Below are 20,236 nucleotides of genomic sequence, written 5' to 3' on the forward strand. Positions count from 1 at the left end.
CTGCCTTTAAGTGCAGACCTAAGCATGTGGTTTCTTCCTTCAGACAATTCCTACAGTTCCCTAGTGCCTCTGAGTGCAAATAGGAAGTCCTCTGTTCGGCTTTTCATTTGGGGGGGGGGGGAATGGGGGTTAAGTGACTTGCCCAGGGTCACACAGCTAGTAAGTGTCAAGTGTCTGAGACCAGATTTTGAACTCAGGTCCTCCTGAATCCAGGGCTGGTGCTTTATCCACTCCACTACCTAGCTGCCCCCTGTTTGACTTTTAAAGCCCTCACTGGACAATACCCTCTGCAGGATGAACAAAACCTGCCTTCTCTCCACCACAGACACAATACTCCATTTCACATTATCAGACTTTTGCCCAGGCTGTGCCACCTACCTAGAATGCACTTCTTCCTTATGTGCACCTCATGATCTCTCCTTTCATTTAAGATGCTCATTGACCATCTTCTCCAGGAAGCAGAAGGCTCTTCCAGTGACCTCCCTCCCAAACTATCTTGTATTTGACTCCTTTGTATCAATAACAACAATAATTTATTAAGCATTCACTATGTGTGGGGTGCTATGCTAAGCCCTGGAGACAAAAAGAAAGGCAAAAGATAGTCCCAACGATCAAGGAACTTACAGTCTAATGGGAGATAACAAGCAAACACATGTACAAACAAGCATAGACAGGATAAAGAGGAAATAATTAACAGCAAGAAGGCACTAGGGTTAGGAGGGGTTGGGGAAGGCTTCCAGGAGTCGGGATTTTAGTTGGGACTTGAAGAAAGCCAGGGAGGTCAGTAGTCAGAGGAGGAGAGAGGAGAGCATTCAAGGCATGGACAGCCTGAAGGAATGGCCGAGTGGAGAGATGGAGGGGCTTGTTGGTGGAACAGCCCAAGGCTCATGTCACCAGACCAAAGAGGACGTATTGGGGAATAAGGGTAAGATGACTGGAAAGGGAGGAGGGGTCTGGGGATGAAAGACTTTGGATGCCATTTTGTATTTGATCCTGGAGGCCATAGGAAGCCATTGGAGTTTACTGAGCAGGGGGTGATATGGTCAGACCTGTGCTCTGGTAGCTGAGTGGAGGATGGATAGCAGGGGAGAGGCTTGAGGCAGGCTGCGCCCCCAGCAGCTGCTGCAGTAGTGCAGGTGTGAGGTGAGGAGGGCCTGTGTCTGAGCAGAGCCCGGGGCATATTCGGAGATGCCTCAGGGAGGACTCCACAGGCCTTGGCTACAGCTTGGATCTGGGGGAGGTGGGAGAGTGTGAAGAGGCACCTCCTAGGTAGGTAGTGAGCCTGTGGTCCTGGGAGGAGGAGGGTCTCAGGGAAAAGATCAGAAGTCCTGTTTCAGACATGATGACTTTAAGATGCCCGCTGGACATCCGCTGGAGATGTCTGAGAGGCAGCTGGAGGTCAGCAGAGAGAGTGGGGCAGGGCCCATAGATCTGAGAATCAACAGCACAGAGACGGCCATCACTTCCACAGGAGCTGAGGAGATCAGCAAGTGAAGCAGTACGGAGGGAGAAGGGAAGAGGTCGGAGCCCTGGGGGACCCCTGTTGGGAGAGGGATGATCTGGGAGGGCCCAGCAGAGGAGCCAGAGGAGGAGGAGAAGCAGGAGAGAGAGGGATCCCCACAACAGAGAGAAGAGGCTTGACGCTGCCATCCCGCGCCATCCCTGCCATCCCACACCACACCACACCTTGCCTGCCCTTCACACCGGCTACCCCCACCTTATTAACCCATGCCTTTTGAGGCCCTTGGAAGATGCCCAGGCCTGAGGCAGGGCCATCATCCCAGGTAACTTCTGACCAGTTACATAAATGCTCCCCGTCTAGGGCCACTTGACCTAGTAGGGTCCCTGGCCACCGTGTGCCCTGTGACAGAGAACGAAGCTGAGAGTGAGTGGCAGGGACAGGCAGCACGTTCCAAATCCAGCCTCTGGCCACCAGCTAGTCACACCCTCCCTGGGCCTGTTTCCTCACCTGTAGAATGAGAGCTTTGGAGGCCCCTTCTGGCCCTGGGTCTGGGGCCACAGGGAGCAGGTGGAGCCAGAGACAGGAGCAGGTCTCTCCTTTGTCTCCCCCTCCCTTTCTTCCACATTGGCCCAAAGGGCTCTGCCCTTTTCCCGCTGCTCCCCTATCCCTCTATAGGTGGTGCCACACTCTCTGGTCCCACCCCCAAGTGCTTGAAGTCCTTACTTCCCTCCCTTGACTCAAGAAGGCCACCAGAGTCCCTGCCAATATCCCCCAGGCCCCTCTTCTGCCCGGGATGTGTGACCAGGGCCGAGAGCCGAGCTCCGTCCTGGAGGTCTGCTTTCTGCTGGTCCCTGAGCCCCGGGGGTGCCCAGGCAGATTTCACAGCCAGCTAATGCCAGGAGCTAATCTTGCTTCATAAATGAGCTGTGACAAAACTTTCGCCCACATCCCGACAGCTTGCATCTCACCCCAAGCAGTCACCACACACATATGGTTAGCTTCAGCAGCCCATGCCACCAGAGCATTCAGAGCAGCTGAATGGAGTGTGTTCTGTCCAGAGCTTGGGAGGCCCAGGCACATCCATCAGTCACTCAGCATGCATTAAGCACCTGCTGTGTGCTGGGGATACTAAAAAAGACAATTAGCCTGCACACAGGGGTCACCAAGTCACACTGGCTACGAGCAGAGGGGATGTTGGCCCCTTGGCCCCAAAGTCATTCCTCAGGTTACCCCTGCTAAGGGGACATCTCCATCTCAGAGTCAGCCTCTGACTGCCCCCTCACAGGAGAAGCCCTGAGGGGGAGTGTGTCCTCCGTGGTTGTGGCTGCCAACCTGGCATGCTCAGAACACCTGGCTCTGGAGGCAGGGGGGGTCACAGCTGTCACTCTATGTCACAAGTATGCACCCTGTCCTCCATTCTTTTTTTTTTTTTAATTTTTTTTTAGTGAGGCAATTGGGGTTAAGTGACTTGCCCAGGGTCACACAGCTAGTAAGTGTTAAATGTCTGAGGCCAGTTTTGAACTCAGGTACTCCTGACTCCAGGGCCGGTGCTCTACCCACTGCGCCACCTAGCTGCCCCCCCCTCCTCCATTCTTGCAGAAACAGGCCTGGGTTATTTCCAGCCCTCCCCCCCCTTAGAGGCCCTGGAGGAGGAAGGCTTATGAGAATGTGGATGAAGGAGAGAATCATCTCTCTGATCCCCCACCCCAGCCCAGAAGGGCTCTCCTTCCTTCCCAGGGGGCCTTTGGGCCACAGCCCTACCCACGTTTCATTCACATTCACCGTGCTTGCCCCTTCCCTGCTCCCCTGAAATCCTACCAGGTCATGCATGGTATGCTTCAGCAGGGGACGCCCACTCTCCAGGGGGCCCTGGGACCTTCAGCAGAGCCTGATTGATGGAGCAGGAGCTACAAAGAGGAGCTTGTGAGCTCACCCTTTCTGATCCGTCTGTAGAGACAAAACACGCCTGTGGCAATGGATGCAAACAGGGTTGTCTCCGGACAGAAGAATCCTGCTCCCCCAGAAGGAAGGGCTTGGCCCTTTAGCAGCATGTCCCACGAGGACCCCGTTCTCCGACTCCTGCACCAGAGAGAACAGGGGAAGGAGAGACAAGAGCCTCCTGTGGGTGAGGCGGCAAAGACCCATGAATGTTCATAGGGCCCGGCCAGGTTTGAACAGACAGAACTGAGCCTAGGGCCACAACAAAGGGAGGGGGGAGGCATCCCCTGGGGTCTCTCAGGACTGGCGAGGGCGGCGCCTTGCCCACTAAGGCCCGTCACTACTGACCCAGTCATGGTCACTGGGCATTCACTTGAGGCCGACGGGGTAGAGGAAGCACAAGATGAAAGCCCTCTATGATAAGCGAGAGGCCATTTTTCAGAGTACTGGGGAGCCACCACATGCAGAGGGAGGAGGGTGGGGGGAGCAGGAGGCTGGCACTAAGCCTGGTGATGCCAGCTCACTAATAAGCTGAGACCCAAGTCTCAAGTGTGGGTGAAGGCAGGGGGGGGGGGTTGATGCTGCTCCTTTAGAAGCCACCGGAGGGCAGCAGGAGCTGCTTAAGCCAGGCCCAGGTCCAGAGAAAAGATGAGGCCAGTTTAGGGTCGCCCAGGGCACAAGGCAAGCCTTCTGACTCTAAATTCTGGGCTCCCTTGGGGGTGATGCATGTCCAGGGCCCTGAAAACCTCTGAGGGTATCCCCACTGATGAAGCAGCTGGAGACGGGTCCCCTGGGTGCCACCTTACTCTCGAGGCTGGCAGTGTCCGAGCCCCTAGCTGGGCCACCACTCCCACTTGTGGCAGAAGGGTCACACCGAGGCCATGATGGGCCGGGGCGAGCTGGGCATTCTGGGGGATGGGGCACGACCTGGCGTCCTCATCTTTGCTCCGGCTTTCACTGAGCCCTGAGCAGGAGCCTGACTTTTGTGCTTCTGCCGTCCTGGGTGTGCAAGGGGGCTTCTGCCACCAGACTGTCGAGGGACAGCATCTCCAGCCCCGGGCCATTCTGGACCCTCAAAGGGCACAGAGCAGTGCAGGGCCCTCTCCATTATTCAGTGATCGTGGAGGAGGGCTGCTCCCAGGCTTGGGAGGAAGGGCAGGCCTGAGTTGGGGAAGGAGAAGGAAGAATAGGAAGGTATTGAAATGGTGCTCCAGAGTGGAGGAGACACAGAGGAGGTGTCCGGGAAAGGAAGAGGGGGAAAGTCCAGGGTGAGGCTGTGTAAGTGATGAGTAGGACGGGGGCTATCCCTGGTGTAAGGGCTAAAATTCTAGCTAGTCTGTCTAAAATATCTAATGAGTGGTCGCCAACAAATTATAAGCTTTAGCAAAAGTTAGACTTTTAAGCATTTATTAAGGAGAATAAGAATTTGGTAAAGAGAGAGAAAGGCCTAGATTCCTCTATCTATTAAAGGGAGAGCACATTCCTAGCTCCGCTCTCCGCCAGAGTCCACAGGAAAGAGAGCGAGTCAGAGCCCCAGCCTCCCCCTTCTTCCTCCCACAAGCAAACGTCACTTCCTGACACCAAAGAAAAGATGCATGGTCTTGCCCTCAGAGACCTTCACCTCATGGCGGAGCTTTTCTACAGTAAGTCTCCAGCAGATGGCGTCATTCCAGTCGTTACACTGGGAGATGCTGATAAGCTCAGAACATGACTCAACTCCAAAGCCCATCAGGCGTCCCCAAAGGTGCCCAGGAGTGGGCAGGCAAGAATGACAAAGAACCAAAGCTGAAGAGGCAGCTAGGTGGCGCAGTGGATAAAGCACTGGCCCTGGAGTCAGAAGGACCTGAGTTCAAATCCGACCTTAGACACTTAACACTTACTAGCTGTGTGACCCTGGGCAAGTCACTTAACTCCAATTGCCTCACTAAAAAACAAACAACAAAACAAAGCAAAAAAAGAACCAAAGCTGAAGCCAGCTGGCATTTTTGAGGGCTCCCTCTGAGCTGGACACTTGGCTGGGCCAGGGGAGCAGAAAGACAAGGGAGGGCCCCCACTGTCCAGCAGTCAAGGTCCCTTCAGGGGAGACATGTGCATATCCTTGCCTAGGCAAGTGCCGAGAAGTCCTGCAGGTATGGGAAGTGTCCACATGCCAGCTCAGGCAGCAGGGCTCTGGGAAGGCCGAGTGTCCGCTGGGCTTGCCCAGAGCACCGGTCAACCTCTCTGCCAGCGGAGAGGCGGGGGTGTGTATGTGCAGGGCAAGTGGACAGGCTTCCTTCCAATTACCGTGGTGCTAACCCTAAGGAAAGTCACAGAGGAGCCCAGCCTCCCACCCTCCCCCAGAGGCCAGCAAAGAGCCAAAGGGACCTCAAATCCAATCACATCTAGAAGAAACATTCGGAGCTCCACCATCCAGCCCAGGAGGGCACAAAGATGGCCCAAAGCCAAAGGCACTGGGAGAAAAGCCAGGCTGGGGAAGCCAGCAGGAGTGCAGGTCAAAGGTCGGAAGCCAGCCAGTGGCCTGGCCACCGATGCTCCAGGGACTATGGAGCCGAGAACAGTGACAGAGGATGCACTGGGGGCCACAAGCCCAGAGTGAGCTGACCACGGACACAGTGGGGAGGTGGAAGCCAGTGGCAGTAGTTACAGAAATCAGATGAAATAGAACCTTGGCACCCCATCCAAGACACCTAGAGGGGGGATCCTGGCCCTGATACAAAGGCCAGGAACGGAGGCTGGAGATGAGAGGGAAGAGAACACTGAGCAGGATGAAGAAACCTGATGGGTTAGGGTAAGGACAAGAGATAAGCCCAGGGAGAGAGGAGACTCCAGCGAAAGCTACAAGCACTTTCACTGGGGGTTCTTAACAAGGTCCACAAGGCAGAGCTTCCAACAGCCACCTAAAATGTCTCCATCTCGACCTTGGCAGAGATGCCACCTGGGGCTGTGGAGGCAGGCTAGGTCCCAGCCCTAGAGACCACCAGCATCCCCCGATACAAGGAATGAGACAGATTCACCCACATGACAGGCAGCAGTTCACTGCAGTCACTCCCTGCAGAAAGGCCATAATTTCCTCTGCCCTCCTAGGGGAGGGAGACGCTCAGTGCTAAGTGATCACCATCTCTAGAGGCATCACCAAAAGTAACCCCAGAAGCATGGAGCCCACGCTAGCCACCTCCACTTGTACAGTCATTCCATTCCAATCCTGACCAACGGCACCGATTGTCCGGCAGTTAACAAAAGTTACTCAGATGGAGCAGTAACATGCTATCTGCCCCAGGAGACACGGGGGCAGTCGTGCTTCCCAGGGTGCCCCTGCCTGAGCCTGAGGGGAGGTGTCAGGCAGGAGGGGCAGCAGCATGGAGAGACAGTGAAGATCCATGGTGATGAATGGATAGGAGTTCTGCTTCAGACTGGAAGACCTGTGGGTTCAAACCTGGCCTCAGACGCATCCTAGATGTGAGACGCTGGGCAAGCCACTTAACCTTGTTTGCCTCGATTTCTCCACCTGTAAAATGAGCTAGAGAAGGAAATGGCCAACCACTGCAGCATCTTTGCCAAGAAAACCTCAAATGGGGTCATGAAGCATCAGATGTGACTAAACAAAAAATAATAAATATAGCTCTTCCACCCAACACTGTTTCCTGTCTTCAAGCCTTTGCCTTGGCTGTCCCCCATCCCCGGAATGCTCCCCTCCTCACCTCTGACTCATGGGATCTTCCTTAGGCACTGTGTCCTCCCTGAAGCCTTCCCTGATCCCACCAGCCGCTCACACCCTCCCCCTCCCCAGACTCTGTTGTCCTTGACCACTTTCTGTTTGATCACTTGACTCTCCATTTATTTGTTTATAGACACCCTCGTCACCTCTCCGAGGACAAGGATATTTTTGCCTTTCTCCATATGTCCGGAGCCAAGCACAGTACATGACACATGGAGGGGGCTGAGTCACCAACACCGATCCAAGGCTGGGGACACTTTATTCAATGGCTAAGGCCCAGAGGAGTGGGAGCTACGGCCCTGTCAGGGACCTTCCAGCCAGGCCAGATGGCCGGCTGGACGGCCTGGTGTGACACGACACGACCAGCAGCCATACAGGTAGCAGTGGGGGGCCTCCTTGACAAGCTCTCAGTGGGAATGAGCCCCCCCCCCCCCCCCCCCCCCGCCCAGGACTTTGCCTAGAAGCTTGTCACTCTCCTCACCCCGGGGCCAGATTTCCCTGCGCCCACCCCCCCCCAGTGGAGGAGCAGAGGGGGCCCTGCACCCTTCTATTCTAACAGTGGGAGGAGGCGATAATGATAATAGTGGTGAGAATCAATTAATGACAATTAACATTCTTCAAACACTTTAAGGACTACAAAGCGCTTGGCAAACACTCTCTCATTTGATCCTCCTCCACAACAACCCTGAGAGGTGTGTGCTCCGATGATTGCTATTTTGCAGGTGGGGAAACTGAGTCAGGCACTGAGGTGAAGGGGCTTGCCCAGCTACTTAGCATGGGAGGCAGCACGTCCAGGGACAGTTGCAGGAGGGGGCGATCAGACTGGAAAGGCTGGGTGTGGCCAGCGAAGAGCAGGAAGTCAGGGGAGGCTCTCCTGGCAGCTTGTGCTGGGCAGACTGGAGAGGAGAGAGCCGGCCCCAGGGAATGGAGGCCCCTTGGTCTTCCACAGTCACGGCCATGGCGGGTGGGCCGAGATGGTGCTGGGGATCCCAGTGAGCTCTGAAGGCTGGCAGGGCCCTGGGACAGAGGCCAGCCTCGCCCCAACAGCATTTTCTTTCTGTTTCAGAAGATCAAGGCAGCTCCCTGCTCAGCGCATCTGCCCCTTCCACGCACCAGTCTATATTTCTGCCCTCTGGGATCTCCCGGGCATGCCCGCCCCCTGCCCCATGCAGCACCGGGTCCCAGGAGCTGGGGATGATCTGGCCCACAAGACCATCCCTCCTCGAGTGCCCATGCTCAGCCTCTCCTGCTCAGTGGGGCTGGCCAAAGCTGGAGGCAGAGGCCTCCGGAGCGGCACCTGCTCTGTGCCCCAAGAAGGCACCTGACGGAACAGGGCAAGGCCACCCAAGCACCATCCCAATAAAGGCAGCAAAGGTTTTCTGAGAGGCTAAATATCCCGTGGCCTGAAAAGGTGTGAGGCAGGACTTTCCCTGTCTAATGTCCTCCTAATGGGGGCTGGCCTAAGGGAGTGACATCCCTAAGGTACATGTGTGTGCATGTGCACATGGCGTGCTATGTGTGTGTACACGTGTGGATCTGGGGTTAACTGAGTGCACCCCAAAGCTACTCGCACGAGTCTTCCTCAGGCAGGCACTGAGAGAGCACAGTTATCTCTGCAGGCCTGCTAGGGCTGATCCCAGGTGTTGTCCCAGTGTGGAATATGCCTGAGAAGCCTGGCAGGACAGTCTCAGGAGCCCGAGGCCTTCCCAGTAGGCATTGCTTTGGGACATAGGGAGTCTGAAAGGAAATAAAAATATCTCTTTGTCCCAGTTCCCAGCCCAGGTGTCTATAGCTCAGACTGGACGCAGTGAAGTTCAGTTACCCAAAGCCTTCTGGAGGCTCTCCCCAAAGAGGAATGCCTCCCGTAAGAAGGTACCCCACCATTGGCCCCTTAGCACCACCATGACAGATGGAGGTGGATGGCAGGACTAAGGAAGTGCCAATGTTCCCCAAGAGGAACAGAAGGGAGTCAGCAAACTACAGGCCCGTGACCTTGACCTCCCTTTTAAAAATATTTGTATTTTTTGGGCAGGGCAATGAGGGTTAAGTGACTTGCCCAGGGTCACACAGCTAGTAAGTGTCATGTATCTGAGGTCGGATTTGAACTCAAGTCCTCCTGAATCCAGGGCCGGTTCTCTGTCCACTGTGCCACCTAGTTGTCCCCTTGACCTCCCTTTTCCTCAAAATTCTAGGGCATCATGATGGGCGGTAAATGTCCAGGAGAAGAGGGCCCTGTGGAGCTGCCTGGCTTTGTCACAGTCAAGGAGACACCATGGGTGGGGAGGGGAGGGGAGGGAGAGAATTTGGAGTCTGAAATAAAAATTAGTGAGCAGAACCAGGAGAACACTGTGCATAGTGACAGCAATATTCTTTGATGAAGAACTGTGAATGACTTGACTATTCTCAGCAATACAATGATCCAAGACAATCCCAAAGGACTGATGATGAAATACTCTATCCACCTCCAAAGAAAGGACTGATATTGATTGAACACAGACTGAAACATGCTATTTTTCACTCTTCTTTTTTTTTTTTTGCTTATTTTCTCATACAAAATGACTAATCTGGTAATGTTTTACATAATTGTACATGTATAACCTATATCTGATTGTTTACCGTCTCAGGAGCAGGGGAGAAAGAGAGAAGGAGGGATAAAATTTGGAATTTAAAATTTTAAATAAAAATGTTTATTATTTAAAAAAAGAGAAATGTGAAAAATAAATAAAAAACAATCAATGAGAGAAAACCAGAAAAGCACTTTGTAAGCTGTAAAACATTATGTAAATGCTACTAACATTAGCTATTACCATTACTAGTGATAACCATTAGTAGAGACACTAGTTAGCACTTGTGGATGTTATATCATATTATTATTGCTGCTACTACTAAAACTCAGGCCAGGCCAGATTAGCCTTGTTTCTGTTTTGGAGAGGGCTGTGAGCCTGGCGCATGTGGGCCACGCTGAGCTCTGACAGATCATTTAAGCTCAGCAGATGGCCAGAAATAGCCAGATGAGACCACAGGCAAAGAGCCATGAAATGGCCGAAGAAACCAACCCCAAAAGATCCGACTTGATGCTGAGTGAGGAGCCCTCCCTGTGCGTCTGTGTGGGCCCTGTTCTACTTCACATCTTCATCAGGGACCAGCCTGGATCAAGGGGAAGACGTTGTGCTTGTTAAAACAGCACATGCATGGGGCAGCTAGGTGGCACAGTGGATAGAGCACTGTCCCTGGAGTCAGGAGGACCTGAGTTCAAATCCAACCTCAGACACTTAACACTTACTAGCTGTGTGACCCTAGGCAAGTCACTTAACCCTCATTGCCCCGCAAAAACCAAAAAAAACCAAAACCAAAACACCAAAACAGCGCATGCCCAGCCTGGCTGAGTAGCTCGCATGCTGGACATTGTGGCGGGACCCCAAAAGATCTGGACAGCGGGGGCCATTGGACCACTCTCATCACAGGAACTCAAGAAGACAAATGCAAAAGGTGAGCAATGATACTAAAAGAAAAGCCCCCTAGGCTGGGGGTCAGAACCTGGGACCCTGCTAAAAACATGGGGGTACTTACATAGAATCGAACTGGCTTCCTTGGAAATCCCCCACATTTCAGATGAGGAAGCCAGAGATTCTGGGAGCCCCGGGTCTACCCAACAGGTGGCTGGAAAAGAGTGGGCGCTCAGCGGTCCGCAAGCCCACAGGCACCAGGCTCCAGAGGGGAGACGCACACGGAGCGTGGCTCAGGCCCCCGAGGCCGTCACCTCCCCCGCCCCGGTCCTCCGTCTGCCCTGATCCCTGAGGAGCTGGAGACCTGGCTCCACAGCTCTGGGATCGAGCCCGGACAAAGCCGACTCAGGAGGGAAGGGAAATGAGCCAAGCACGGCGCTAAGCTCCTTCAGACAAATGTCTCATCTGAGCCTCACGACGAGGGGCGGGGGGCAGCTGCTGTTATGATCCCCCTTTCACAGATGAGGAAACCGAGTCAGACAGAGGTGAAGTGACTTGTTCAGAGTCACACAGTTAACAAGCATTTGAGGCAGGATTTGAACTCAGGTCTTCCTGACTCCAGGTCCAGCCCTCTAAGACCACAGATTTAGAGCCGCAACAGGCCACGGCTGCCCCTGAGTCAGGCCTCTTATTTCACAAATGAGCAGATGAGGACAGCAGCTCTCTAAGTGTCCTGAGGCCGGATTTGAACCCAGGTGCAATGCTGCTTGGCCTCAGAGGGCTTGTGCTAGGCAATGCCCCCCCCCACGTGTCAGTCTTTCCTCCCTCGGGGCTCCTGGGCCACTGCCAGCCAACATGGCCAGATGCCCCTGCCCCAGCAGCCTCCTCTTGACCCTGAGGTGCCTGAGTTCTGATCGCATGCCTCTGCCTTTCCTTCTCAGTCCGTCTTTCTTCTAGGTTTGGCTTCCTTCGTCTCAAGGGTAGAGGGCAGCTCCTGGAGGCCACGGACTGGTTCATTTTGGTCTTTGTATGCCCAGCCTGAGGAGGGTTCTGCCAAACAGCAGGTGTTTCATAAATGCTCGCGGCTACATTTCCAGCCACACTCCTTCGAAAGGCCCCTACATGCATGGCCTCCACTGCCCAGCTCTCACACAGTAATCCATTCCCAAACCCACCACCACGTGGTTCAAACGGTGCCCGAAGCCGAGCCTGCCATGGAGAAGTCAGTGGTATTCCGTCAGTGCTCAGCTTTCAGCCAAAAAGTCAGGGAAAGGGCATTTATTAAGTGCTTACTTGTGCCAAGCAATGTGCTATGGACTAGGGGAACAAAGTAAAAACAGCCCCTTCCTTCAAGGGGGTCATAGTCTAATGGGGGAGACAACATGCAGAGAGGACATCCAAGGAAGAAAGGGGAAGCAAAGGGAAAAGAGAGAGCCTCTGAGGCCCAGACATGGATCAGAGCCACCCTGGGTAGGGGCAGGGCTCCCTCAGGAGGAAGGGCTTGAGTAGCAGCTGAAAGGAAGCCAGGGAGATCAGTGGTCAGACAGAAGAGGGAGAGCCTGCCAGGCCCGAGGGAATAGCTGGGGCTGAGCCTCAGAGAGACTTGTCAGTGGCACAGCCTGTAGGCCTGGGTCACCAGATGGGAGGGAGCTATAAAGAGACTGGGAAGGGGATGAAAGGCCTAGAATGCCAGAGCATTTTGGATGTGATGCCACTTGGCAATAGGGAGCCAGCAAGGTTTATGGAGTGGGAGTGGGTTTGTGTTTGTGACATACTTAGACGAGCTTTAGGAAGGTCACTGACGTCTGAATGGAGGGGGATGGACCGGAGTGAGGAGGGATTGGAGGCTGATGGTCTTACCAGCAGCTATTGCAACAGTCCAGGTGGGAGGTGACAAGGGTCTGCACCAAGCTGGGGGTAGGGTCAGAGAGTGAAGGGGCGATATCAGGAGATGTTGCAGAGAAAAAATTAACTTGGCTATGGGGGGAGGATCCTGAGGGACTGGGAGGATCGTGGCGTCTTCCACCATGCTAGGGAATGGTGGGGTAGGGGTGTCAGGGGGAAAGATACTGGCTTCTGCTTGGATATATTGCATTTAAGATGTCTGCTGGATTGACGCTCAATAGGCAGCTGGAGCTCTGGGGAAGCGCTACCCAAGGTGACTTGGGGGCAGACGCTAAGTGACTAGGGAGAGTCAAACCGATGCTACTTGCCTTCGATAACACTAAATCATTCAGCATAGATGAACTACGTCCTGCGTCCTACAAGTCCAGGCAGATGGGATCGCAGAGCTGTAGTCAGAGACCTAAGGAAGACTGTGGAGAAGAGGAGAGGTGCCACAGGACTGGGGAAGGGTCAATGTAGGCTTAATGCTTAAAACCAGAGAAAGAGGGGGCAGCTAGATGGCCCAGTGGTAAAGCACCGGCCCTGGATTCAGGAGGACCCGAGTTCAAATCCAGCCTCAGACACTTGACACTTACTAGCTGTGTGACCCTGGGCAAGTCACTTAACCCTCATTGCCCCACCCAAAAAAACCAACCAACCAAACAGAGAAAGAAATGGAGTCTTCTCCTTACAGGCTGTGGAACTTGGCATTGGCTCATGGGAAAAGTCAGAGTAACTCGTGAATGAGGTAGCTGGTGAACATGTGGACAGGCAAGCTGTGACTGCAAAGAGCCTGCCTGGCTTCATCAAGCACAGGTCATGCTGGACCCATCTCACTTCCTTTCAGGGTAGGGTTTCTAACTGCTGTGGAGAGAGGTGACCTACATTTCTGCCAGTGCTCTTCTTGTGACCCAGTTAGGCTAAGGGCAGAGAGGTGCACTTGGAACGACTTGAGTGGCTGGGCTAACAAAAGAGATAGCAGCAGTGCTATGTCAGCTTGGAAGGTCTCAGGTGGGAGGCAGCAGGGATAAGGCACTGGGGCCTGGAGTCTTGTGGGAACCTGGGCACCTCCCGCAGAAAGTTTCCTCATCTGTAAAACGGGGTGACAATAACAGCCCCTCCCTTCCAGGGTTTTGTAAGGGTCAAAGGAGATTATATCTGTGTGACCTGTGCTTAGCACAGAGTCTGGTGACTTAGCGGGTGCTATAGAAAAGTTTTCTGCTTCCTTCCTTCCCTTCCTGGCCTGAGCACATCTGCATCTCTGTGGTCAGTTTGGGCCCTACTGTTTCAGAAGGACATTGATAGGCTGGAGAGAGTCCAGAGGCTGTAACCGTGACAGGGAAGAGCCCCAAGGACTGGTTGGCTCAGGACCGGCTGAGAAGAGTTAGAGAGAACCTGTAAGGTCTCCTCAAGTGTTTGAAGGGCTGGTACTTGGAAGAGGAAGCTTGTTCTGCTTAGCCCTAGAGGGGTAGACTCTGCAGCAGTGAATGCAAGGAAAACCTTCTGTGGAAATTTATTTTGATTTGGGGACCCTACCTTTAGGCTGAGATTAGAAAGCCTTAGACCCTCAGGGTCTCCCCCCTCCTCCTCAGCTTCAGCTGAGTGAAAAAGCCCCATGGGCTATACAAGACCCCAGGTCAGACAGCTGGGGGGGAAAAAAAATAAAAGCCCCCAGCTCCCTCTGACCTGAGCGGATCCCGGATAGCCTGTGCTGAGGCACGTGAAACTTGGAGCGCCCCCCACCACCACCAGCCGCAGCTCTGGCTGGCGGATTAGCTTGGTCTGTGGGGGGGGGGGGTGGTGAAAGAAGCCCCGAGATTTGAGTGGAGAGAAGAAAAGGTATATATAGAGCTGGGAGTTAGAGAAGGGGGGGGGGTGATGAGGATGGCTGACTAGAGGAGGAAGGAGAAAGGAGACGGACTAGAAAAAGAAGGAGCGAGGACGGACAGACTAGATAGAGAGATAAGATTAAGGAGAGAACGGCTGACTAGAGCAAGGAAGGAGACGGGGAAGGAGACAGACTAGATAAAGAAGGACAGACTAGAGGAGGGAGGCTGACTAGAGCGAGGACGGACTAGATAGAGAGAAAAGTTAAAAAAGAGGGGGCTGACTAGAGCTAGGAAGGGGGATGGATGGAGGAGACGGACTAGAAAAAGAAGGAGCGAGGACAGACTAGATAGAGAGACAAGCTTAAGGAGAGAACGGCTGACTAGGGTAGGAAGGAGACTGGAAGGAGACGAATTAGAGGAAGGAGACTAGGAGAGAAGCTAGACGAGACTCAGGGGTTCAGCCGGACAAGAAGAGGTCAAGAGGAGGCTGAGGAGACAGCAAAGATTGGAGACTAGAGATGGGTCTGACAAGGTTACAGGCCTTAATACAAACCAGGGAAAGTGTAACATGCCCTGAGGCCGGAGGCGGCTAAGGCCCTTATTGTATTCAAGAAGTTCAAAGAGCAGCAGGTGCGAAAGAGAGACGAAAGAGAAGAAAGAGACGCAGTGGAAAGAGACCACAGGAAAGCAGTCAGGTTGTACACTTTATTTCCCTGTATTCCTAATTTTAAATAGTATCCCATAAATAAACTCTGCTTTGATTATTTGGTTAAGAGGCTTCTTAATCTTTAGTCTATGAGTTTGGGAGCAGTGTGGTGGAACTTTATAAACGGCCCACATTAAATTAACGAAGTCAGGTAGCCAAATAGTCAACAGTCCCCAGATTAGTCCTCCAGTCAGCTTCAGTCCCCCCCAAATTAACTTAGTCATTTAAAAATATTTCAACATTTGAATGGCGACCACGAAGGGACTTATGGCCCAATTATAATTTTTCTAAATTTATCATTTTTCATATAATCATAATTTTTCATAAGTCCAGTTATAATTTTTCCAGGTTAGATATAGTTATTAATAATTAATTTTTTTATACTTCCTAGCAATGAGAATCATCCCAGAGTGCCGAGGGTGCTAGCGAGCTCCCCGTCAGGAGGGGTATCCAAGTACAGACTGGTTGAGTCCTTGCTTGCTATGTTATGAAGGAGATTTTTTGGGAGGGGGTCGGTGTGTGCAGTGGTTGGACTATGTGGCCACTGAGTCTCCTTCCATCTCTGACATTCTGAAGGCCGATGGCATGGCAACCCAGGACGATGCCTGGTAAGTTTTGAGCAATGCCAAGGTTCCAAGGCAAAGGACAGTGTAGGTGCAAACTCGGGATTTCGAAGGGCATTCCGAATGTGTGGCTGGGGCAGGGGGAATGGAGGGAGGAGCAGGGAGGGCAGAGAGATGGTGTTTACAATGAGGACAGAAAATGGGTCTATGAGGCTGATGAGAGAGGGATGGAGGTGGGGCAGGTCAGAGACCCTCTGGAGTCCAGCTGGTGGGGAGAGCAGGGGCAGCATGGTGCCACCGGTGACCAGCTGGCCTCGGTGCTGGGAGGACCGTGATTCACATCTGGCCTCTGACATTCTGACAGCACGTGACCCCTGGGGACCGCAGTGCCCGGCCTGGGCTGTGACCCTGTGTGACTACAGCAGAGCAAGGCTGACATCAGGGGAGGCCAGGGGGTTGAGGGGCCACTCACCACACTTAAGTCCCCTCGTATGAGGATGAGAGTCATTCCAGGCACTGAACCCCTCGAGGAAGGAAGGGTAGCAGCAGCCCAGCTCTTAACTGGGGGCACAGAGGGGCCCAGTGAACCTCAGAGAGTCAGTGGCAGTGGGGAGGGAGGGAGCATGAAAGGAAGTGTACCTGGAATGGGAGGGATGATCACAGCACCTTGGGCTCTTGATTTACAGCATAGATGGAGACACTGAGGCCTAGAGCAGCCAAAGGCCTGAGTCTGGGTCCCTCAGCTAAGGATCAGAGGTGAACCGGGAGCTCTCATTCTGTGTGTGCAGGCGGATAAAGGACCTCCACTCCAGTCCCACCCGGCAGCATTCTAATCCTACTGTGAAGTTCTAGGCCACACTCGGCCTCCTTCCACGGGCCTCAAAATCTCCTTCACTCTCTTCTAACCCAGGGGAGGCCCTGGGGCGAGCGGGAACCTCCCCCAACCCAGAACATTTGTTTTGTGGAGCCTGTGACCAGAAGCCCAACAGGCACAGCTCTGGATCCCAGCAGACCCAGGAGTCCTAGTTAGGGAAAGAGAAGTCAGTCCTTGCAGAGGCCATCCCGGGCCATGGCTGAGCAATGCCCCAAACTGGATCATCTCTGCAGATCAGCCTTCCTAGGGAATCCTGGAGCGAGCAGAGATCACCTCCTTTTTGCGGGGGCGGGGGGGGTCCCTTCCAAATCTGAAAATGAAATGCAGGGGGCTGCTGCCCCCCCCCTTTCAGCCACCAGATGAGGCAGGCCCTGAGTCCTCTTGCCTGAAGGGGCCACAATCATGAATAAAAACCAGGGAACAGGACCAGCTGGCCCTGAGAGAATGACAAACTCTGCAGCAGGCCGGTCTCCTTACCAGACTGCCCTCGGCAATCCATGCTCCACAGCGGCCATCACAGGTCTGACCCCGTCAGTCACTACCCTCCTCCCTAACCCCAGTGGCTCCCTAGTGCCTGCTGGACATTTTCCAGGCTTATGCAGTCCGGCCAAACTGGGCTTGCTGCTGTGTAACCCCAAGGGAAGCTCCAGCCCCGTGTGCCTTTGACCTCGTCTGTCCCCACACTGGGAATGCTCTCCCTCCTGGCACACAGGGCCTTTCTGGGTCAGCGGGCAGCTCCTCCCCACCCCCAGAGAAGTTCAAGGACAGGACTCAAAACTAGGAAGCCTTGGGCTCAATGCTGCCTTTGAAACATCCTGGCTGTGTGACCTTGGCCAAGGTCCTTACCCTCTCTGGGGGAGGATTTTCCCAGTCTGGGAGTTTTCTATGCCAATGAACCCACAGCTAGAGTCCCTAGCACGGCCTCTCTACAGGCATTCCAAGGTGTGATCTCTTTGAGGGCAGCACCGTCTTGTCTCCTGTGGTCCTAGTACAGCTCTTGGCCACAGAAGGTGTCCAATAAATGCCCTTTGGTAGAATGACTGGCTCAAGAGAGGAGGCTGCTCCAGGTCTTCTCTTACCAGCCCCTTCCATCCTCTCTTCTCACGTGGCTCTAGGGCACCACTGCCCTGCTTGAAGAGTCCCAGAGGGGACACTACCAGCCCAGCTGAAAGGTCCACACAATGAGCCTTCATTAACCACCAGCCCCTCGGGCACTGCTTGATAAATAAAGTGGGGAGAGAGAAGAGGGCAGCAAACTGGCTAGTGAAGGAGCTGGTGACAAGGAGCCCTGTCCTCCCCCCCCCCCATCCAGGGCCTTCATTTGGGGCACAATCCAGGGAGCCAGGTGGCTCAGTGGATAGAGCGACAGGCCGGGAGTCAGGAAGACTCATCCTGAGTTTAAATTCGACTCAGACTCTTACTAGCTGCGTGACTCTGGACAAGGCCCTTCCCCCTGTTTGCCTCAGTTTCCTCTTCTGCAAAATGAGTGGGAGAAGGAAATGGCCGAGCGCTCCAGCACCCTTGCCAAGAAAACCCCCAATGGGGTCACAGAGAGCCGGACACGAGTGCGACTGAACAACCACCACCACCAGGGAGTTGACCTCTGATGATTTGTGGGGGCACGGTATGATTTCCCACACATAAAAGGGGGGATGTTTCCCAGACCCAGCCTTCTGGTTCTCTCCTAGTGGGTTTGTGTCCTCTCTCACTTCTCACAAAACCTCCCCGCCCCCCCCAACCAGGCAGTCTCCCTCAACCCCTCCCCCACAGAATCTTGGGGGCTAAGGGGTGGATCCTCCCCCCGCCATGAAATCTGGCCATTATTCTCTGCTGAGCAACATTTCCCCAAACTTTTTTGCTGGAGAGGCAGAGGAACGTTTGGATCAAGGGTTCAAATCCTGCCTCAAACACTCCTACCTCTGTGACCTTCCTTTGCCTGGACCTCAGTTTCCTGCTCTGTAAAAGGAGGGGTTTGAGCCCAATGGCCTCTGGGGTCCCTCCGGGCTCTGGCTCTGGGATCTCCTGGGATGGAGACAGGGACAGGCTCCCTGCCCCTGTCAGCTCGGCTGCCCCTGCCTTGCTCCCAGCACCTCCAGGCCCCCCCCACCCCATTCCTTCTGCACCCAAGGGTGGGGGGAGAGGTAAAGGGTTTCCACACAACCTTGGTAGATTCGGGGATCAGTCATCGGAGCTGGCTGCGGACTTACCTCGAGCTGGCCGCTGCCGCCGGGCTCCCTCTGTGGCCGTGGCTGTGACCGTGACCGTGACCATGGGCTGGGCGGGCCCTGCAGCGATTCCAGGAGCAGAAGGGAGGAGGGCAGGCGGGGTTTCCAGGCCCAGATCCGGGGGAACGGCAAGGACCAGGATGGATGGCTGGGCCAGGAGGGGCGGACGGATGGATGGACAGGTGGCGGGCCGGAGGGAAGGAGGCGAGCGGAGGTGGGCGGGGTGGTCTCCACGGTGCGGGGGTGGGGAGGTGGGGTCTTCTCAGAGAGAGGGAGCAGTGTGTGCGTGATGGGTGTGTGAAAAAGAGGGAGTGTGTGAGTGGGTGTGCGTGGTGGGTGTGTCTTAGTGTGGTGGGGCGGGGCGGCTCCCCCCACCCAGTGTTTGCCTAGCAGCTCTCCACCCAGCCCCTACCTACAAACCCTAACCGCGCGGGGCGGCTCCCCCCACCCAGTGTTTGCCTAGCAGCTCTCCACCCAGCCCCTACCTACAAACCCTAACCGCGCGGGGCGGGCGCCTGGGCGGGGGCTGCAGCAGAGGCGATGGCCCCGCCCGGCTCGGCCGGGCCCCTCCCTCCTTCCATCTGCCTCCTCCTCCCATCCTTTCTCCCCGCTCCTCTTTCCTCCTCCCTTTCACTGTCTCGCTCTTGTCCCCCTCCTGCCCTCCTCTTCCACCCTCCTCCTCCTCTTCCCCTTTGCAATGTGACCGTACCACATTCCCATCTTCTCCATGGGTCTCTTTTTTCTCCTCTGTAAAATGGGTGGGTTGGCTTATTTGCCTTCTCAGGGCTCCTGCTTGACCCTTAGAAACTCATTGACTGTGAAATGGCACCAAATTTCCAAAAACCGGATGCAGTCATTGAGTCCATCCATGGGCTGTGAGTGAGGAGGCTGTTAAGATGAAGGTCCTGTGATATTACTGCACCCAGGGAAATCAAGGCCCCATGAAAAAGACAGAACTATGGAAACACGGGAAAGTGACGCCCAGTCAAGAAAGGGAGACCAGTGTAAATAAAATAATGACCTGGCGCATCAGGTCAAGCAGGGCTGGGGACGGGAAGGAAAACAAAAGCCCGTGGTTCTAAAGCTGTCCAGTGGAGTTTAGTGTAACCTGAAGACCACCTGGCACACTACACTAATGGACAGGCAAGCTAGAAGCAGGCCGAATGGAGGCGTTAGCCAGCACTTGAATGGCTACATGTGCATGATCTCATTGGTGTCTTACTACAGCCCCAGGAAATCTATAGTACCCTTGGTAACAGGGAGCTTCAAAGGGCTTCAGTCAGGTGCCTATAGTCATGAATAGGCCTGGAAGACAGGCCTTTCAGAGTCTAAAGCCAGTGCTCTCCCCATGTTAGGTGACAACGCCTCCCCACAAAATTAGGAATCCCTCTCCCCCATATATATATATATATATACACATATATATGTGTATATATATATATATATACACATACACACATATATATACACATATACATATATATATACATATATAAGTGTGTATGTGTGTAGACAGAAAAGTAAAAAGTGCAGAAAGTAAAAGGAAACATTTTTGTGGCTATCATACGAAGGCTGTTATGTCTACATGGTTCTG

The 20,236-nt window shown here is 54.0% G+C and overlaps 1 protein-coding gene across 3 annotated transcripts in view; it reads right to left on the reverse strand.

The window, feature by feature from the left end:
- The window catches only part of TRMT9B (tRNA methyltransferase 9B (putative)), a 44,005-nt gene extending 25,158 nt beyond the window's left edge, over positions 1–18,847 (reverse strand). For 2 of the 3 annotated variants that reach the window (XM_043969602.1, XM_043969601.1), the window contains exon 1: positions 18,625–18,847. In XM_043969602.1, coding sequence (XP_043825537.1) covers positions 18,625–18,688 — 64 coding nt within the window. In that variant the 5' untranslated portion in view covers positions 18,689–18,847. Of the gene's footprint in view, positions 1–3,280; positions 3,331–18,624 lie in introns of those variants that run through there. The other variant, XM_043969600.1, reaches the window with a different exon arrangement.
- Between the last annotated feature and the right edge of the window lie 1,389 nt (positions 18,848–20,236).

This window comes from Dromiciops gliroides, chromosome 6, assembly GCF_019393635.1.
Source record: "Dromiciops gliroides isolate mDroGli1 chromosome 6, mDroGli1.pri, whole genome shotgun sequence".
In the NCBI taxonomy this organism is placed as follows: domain Eukaryota; kingdom Metazoa; phylum Chordata; class Mammalia; order Microbiotheria; family Microbiotheriidae; genus Dromiciops; species Dromiciops gliroides.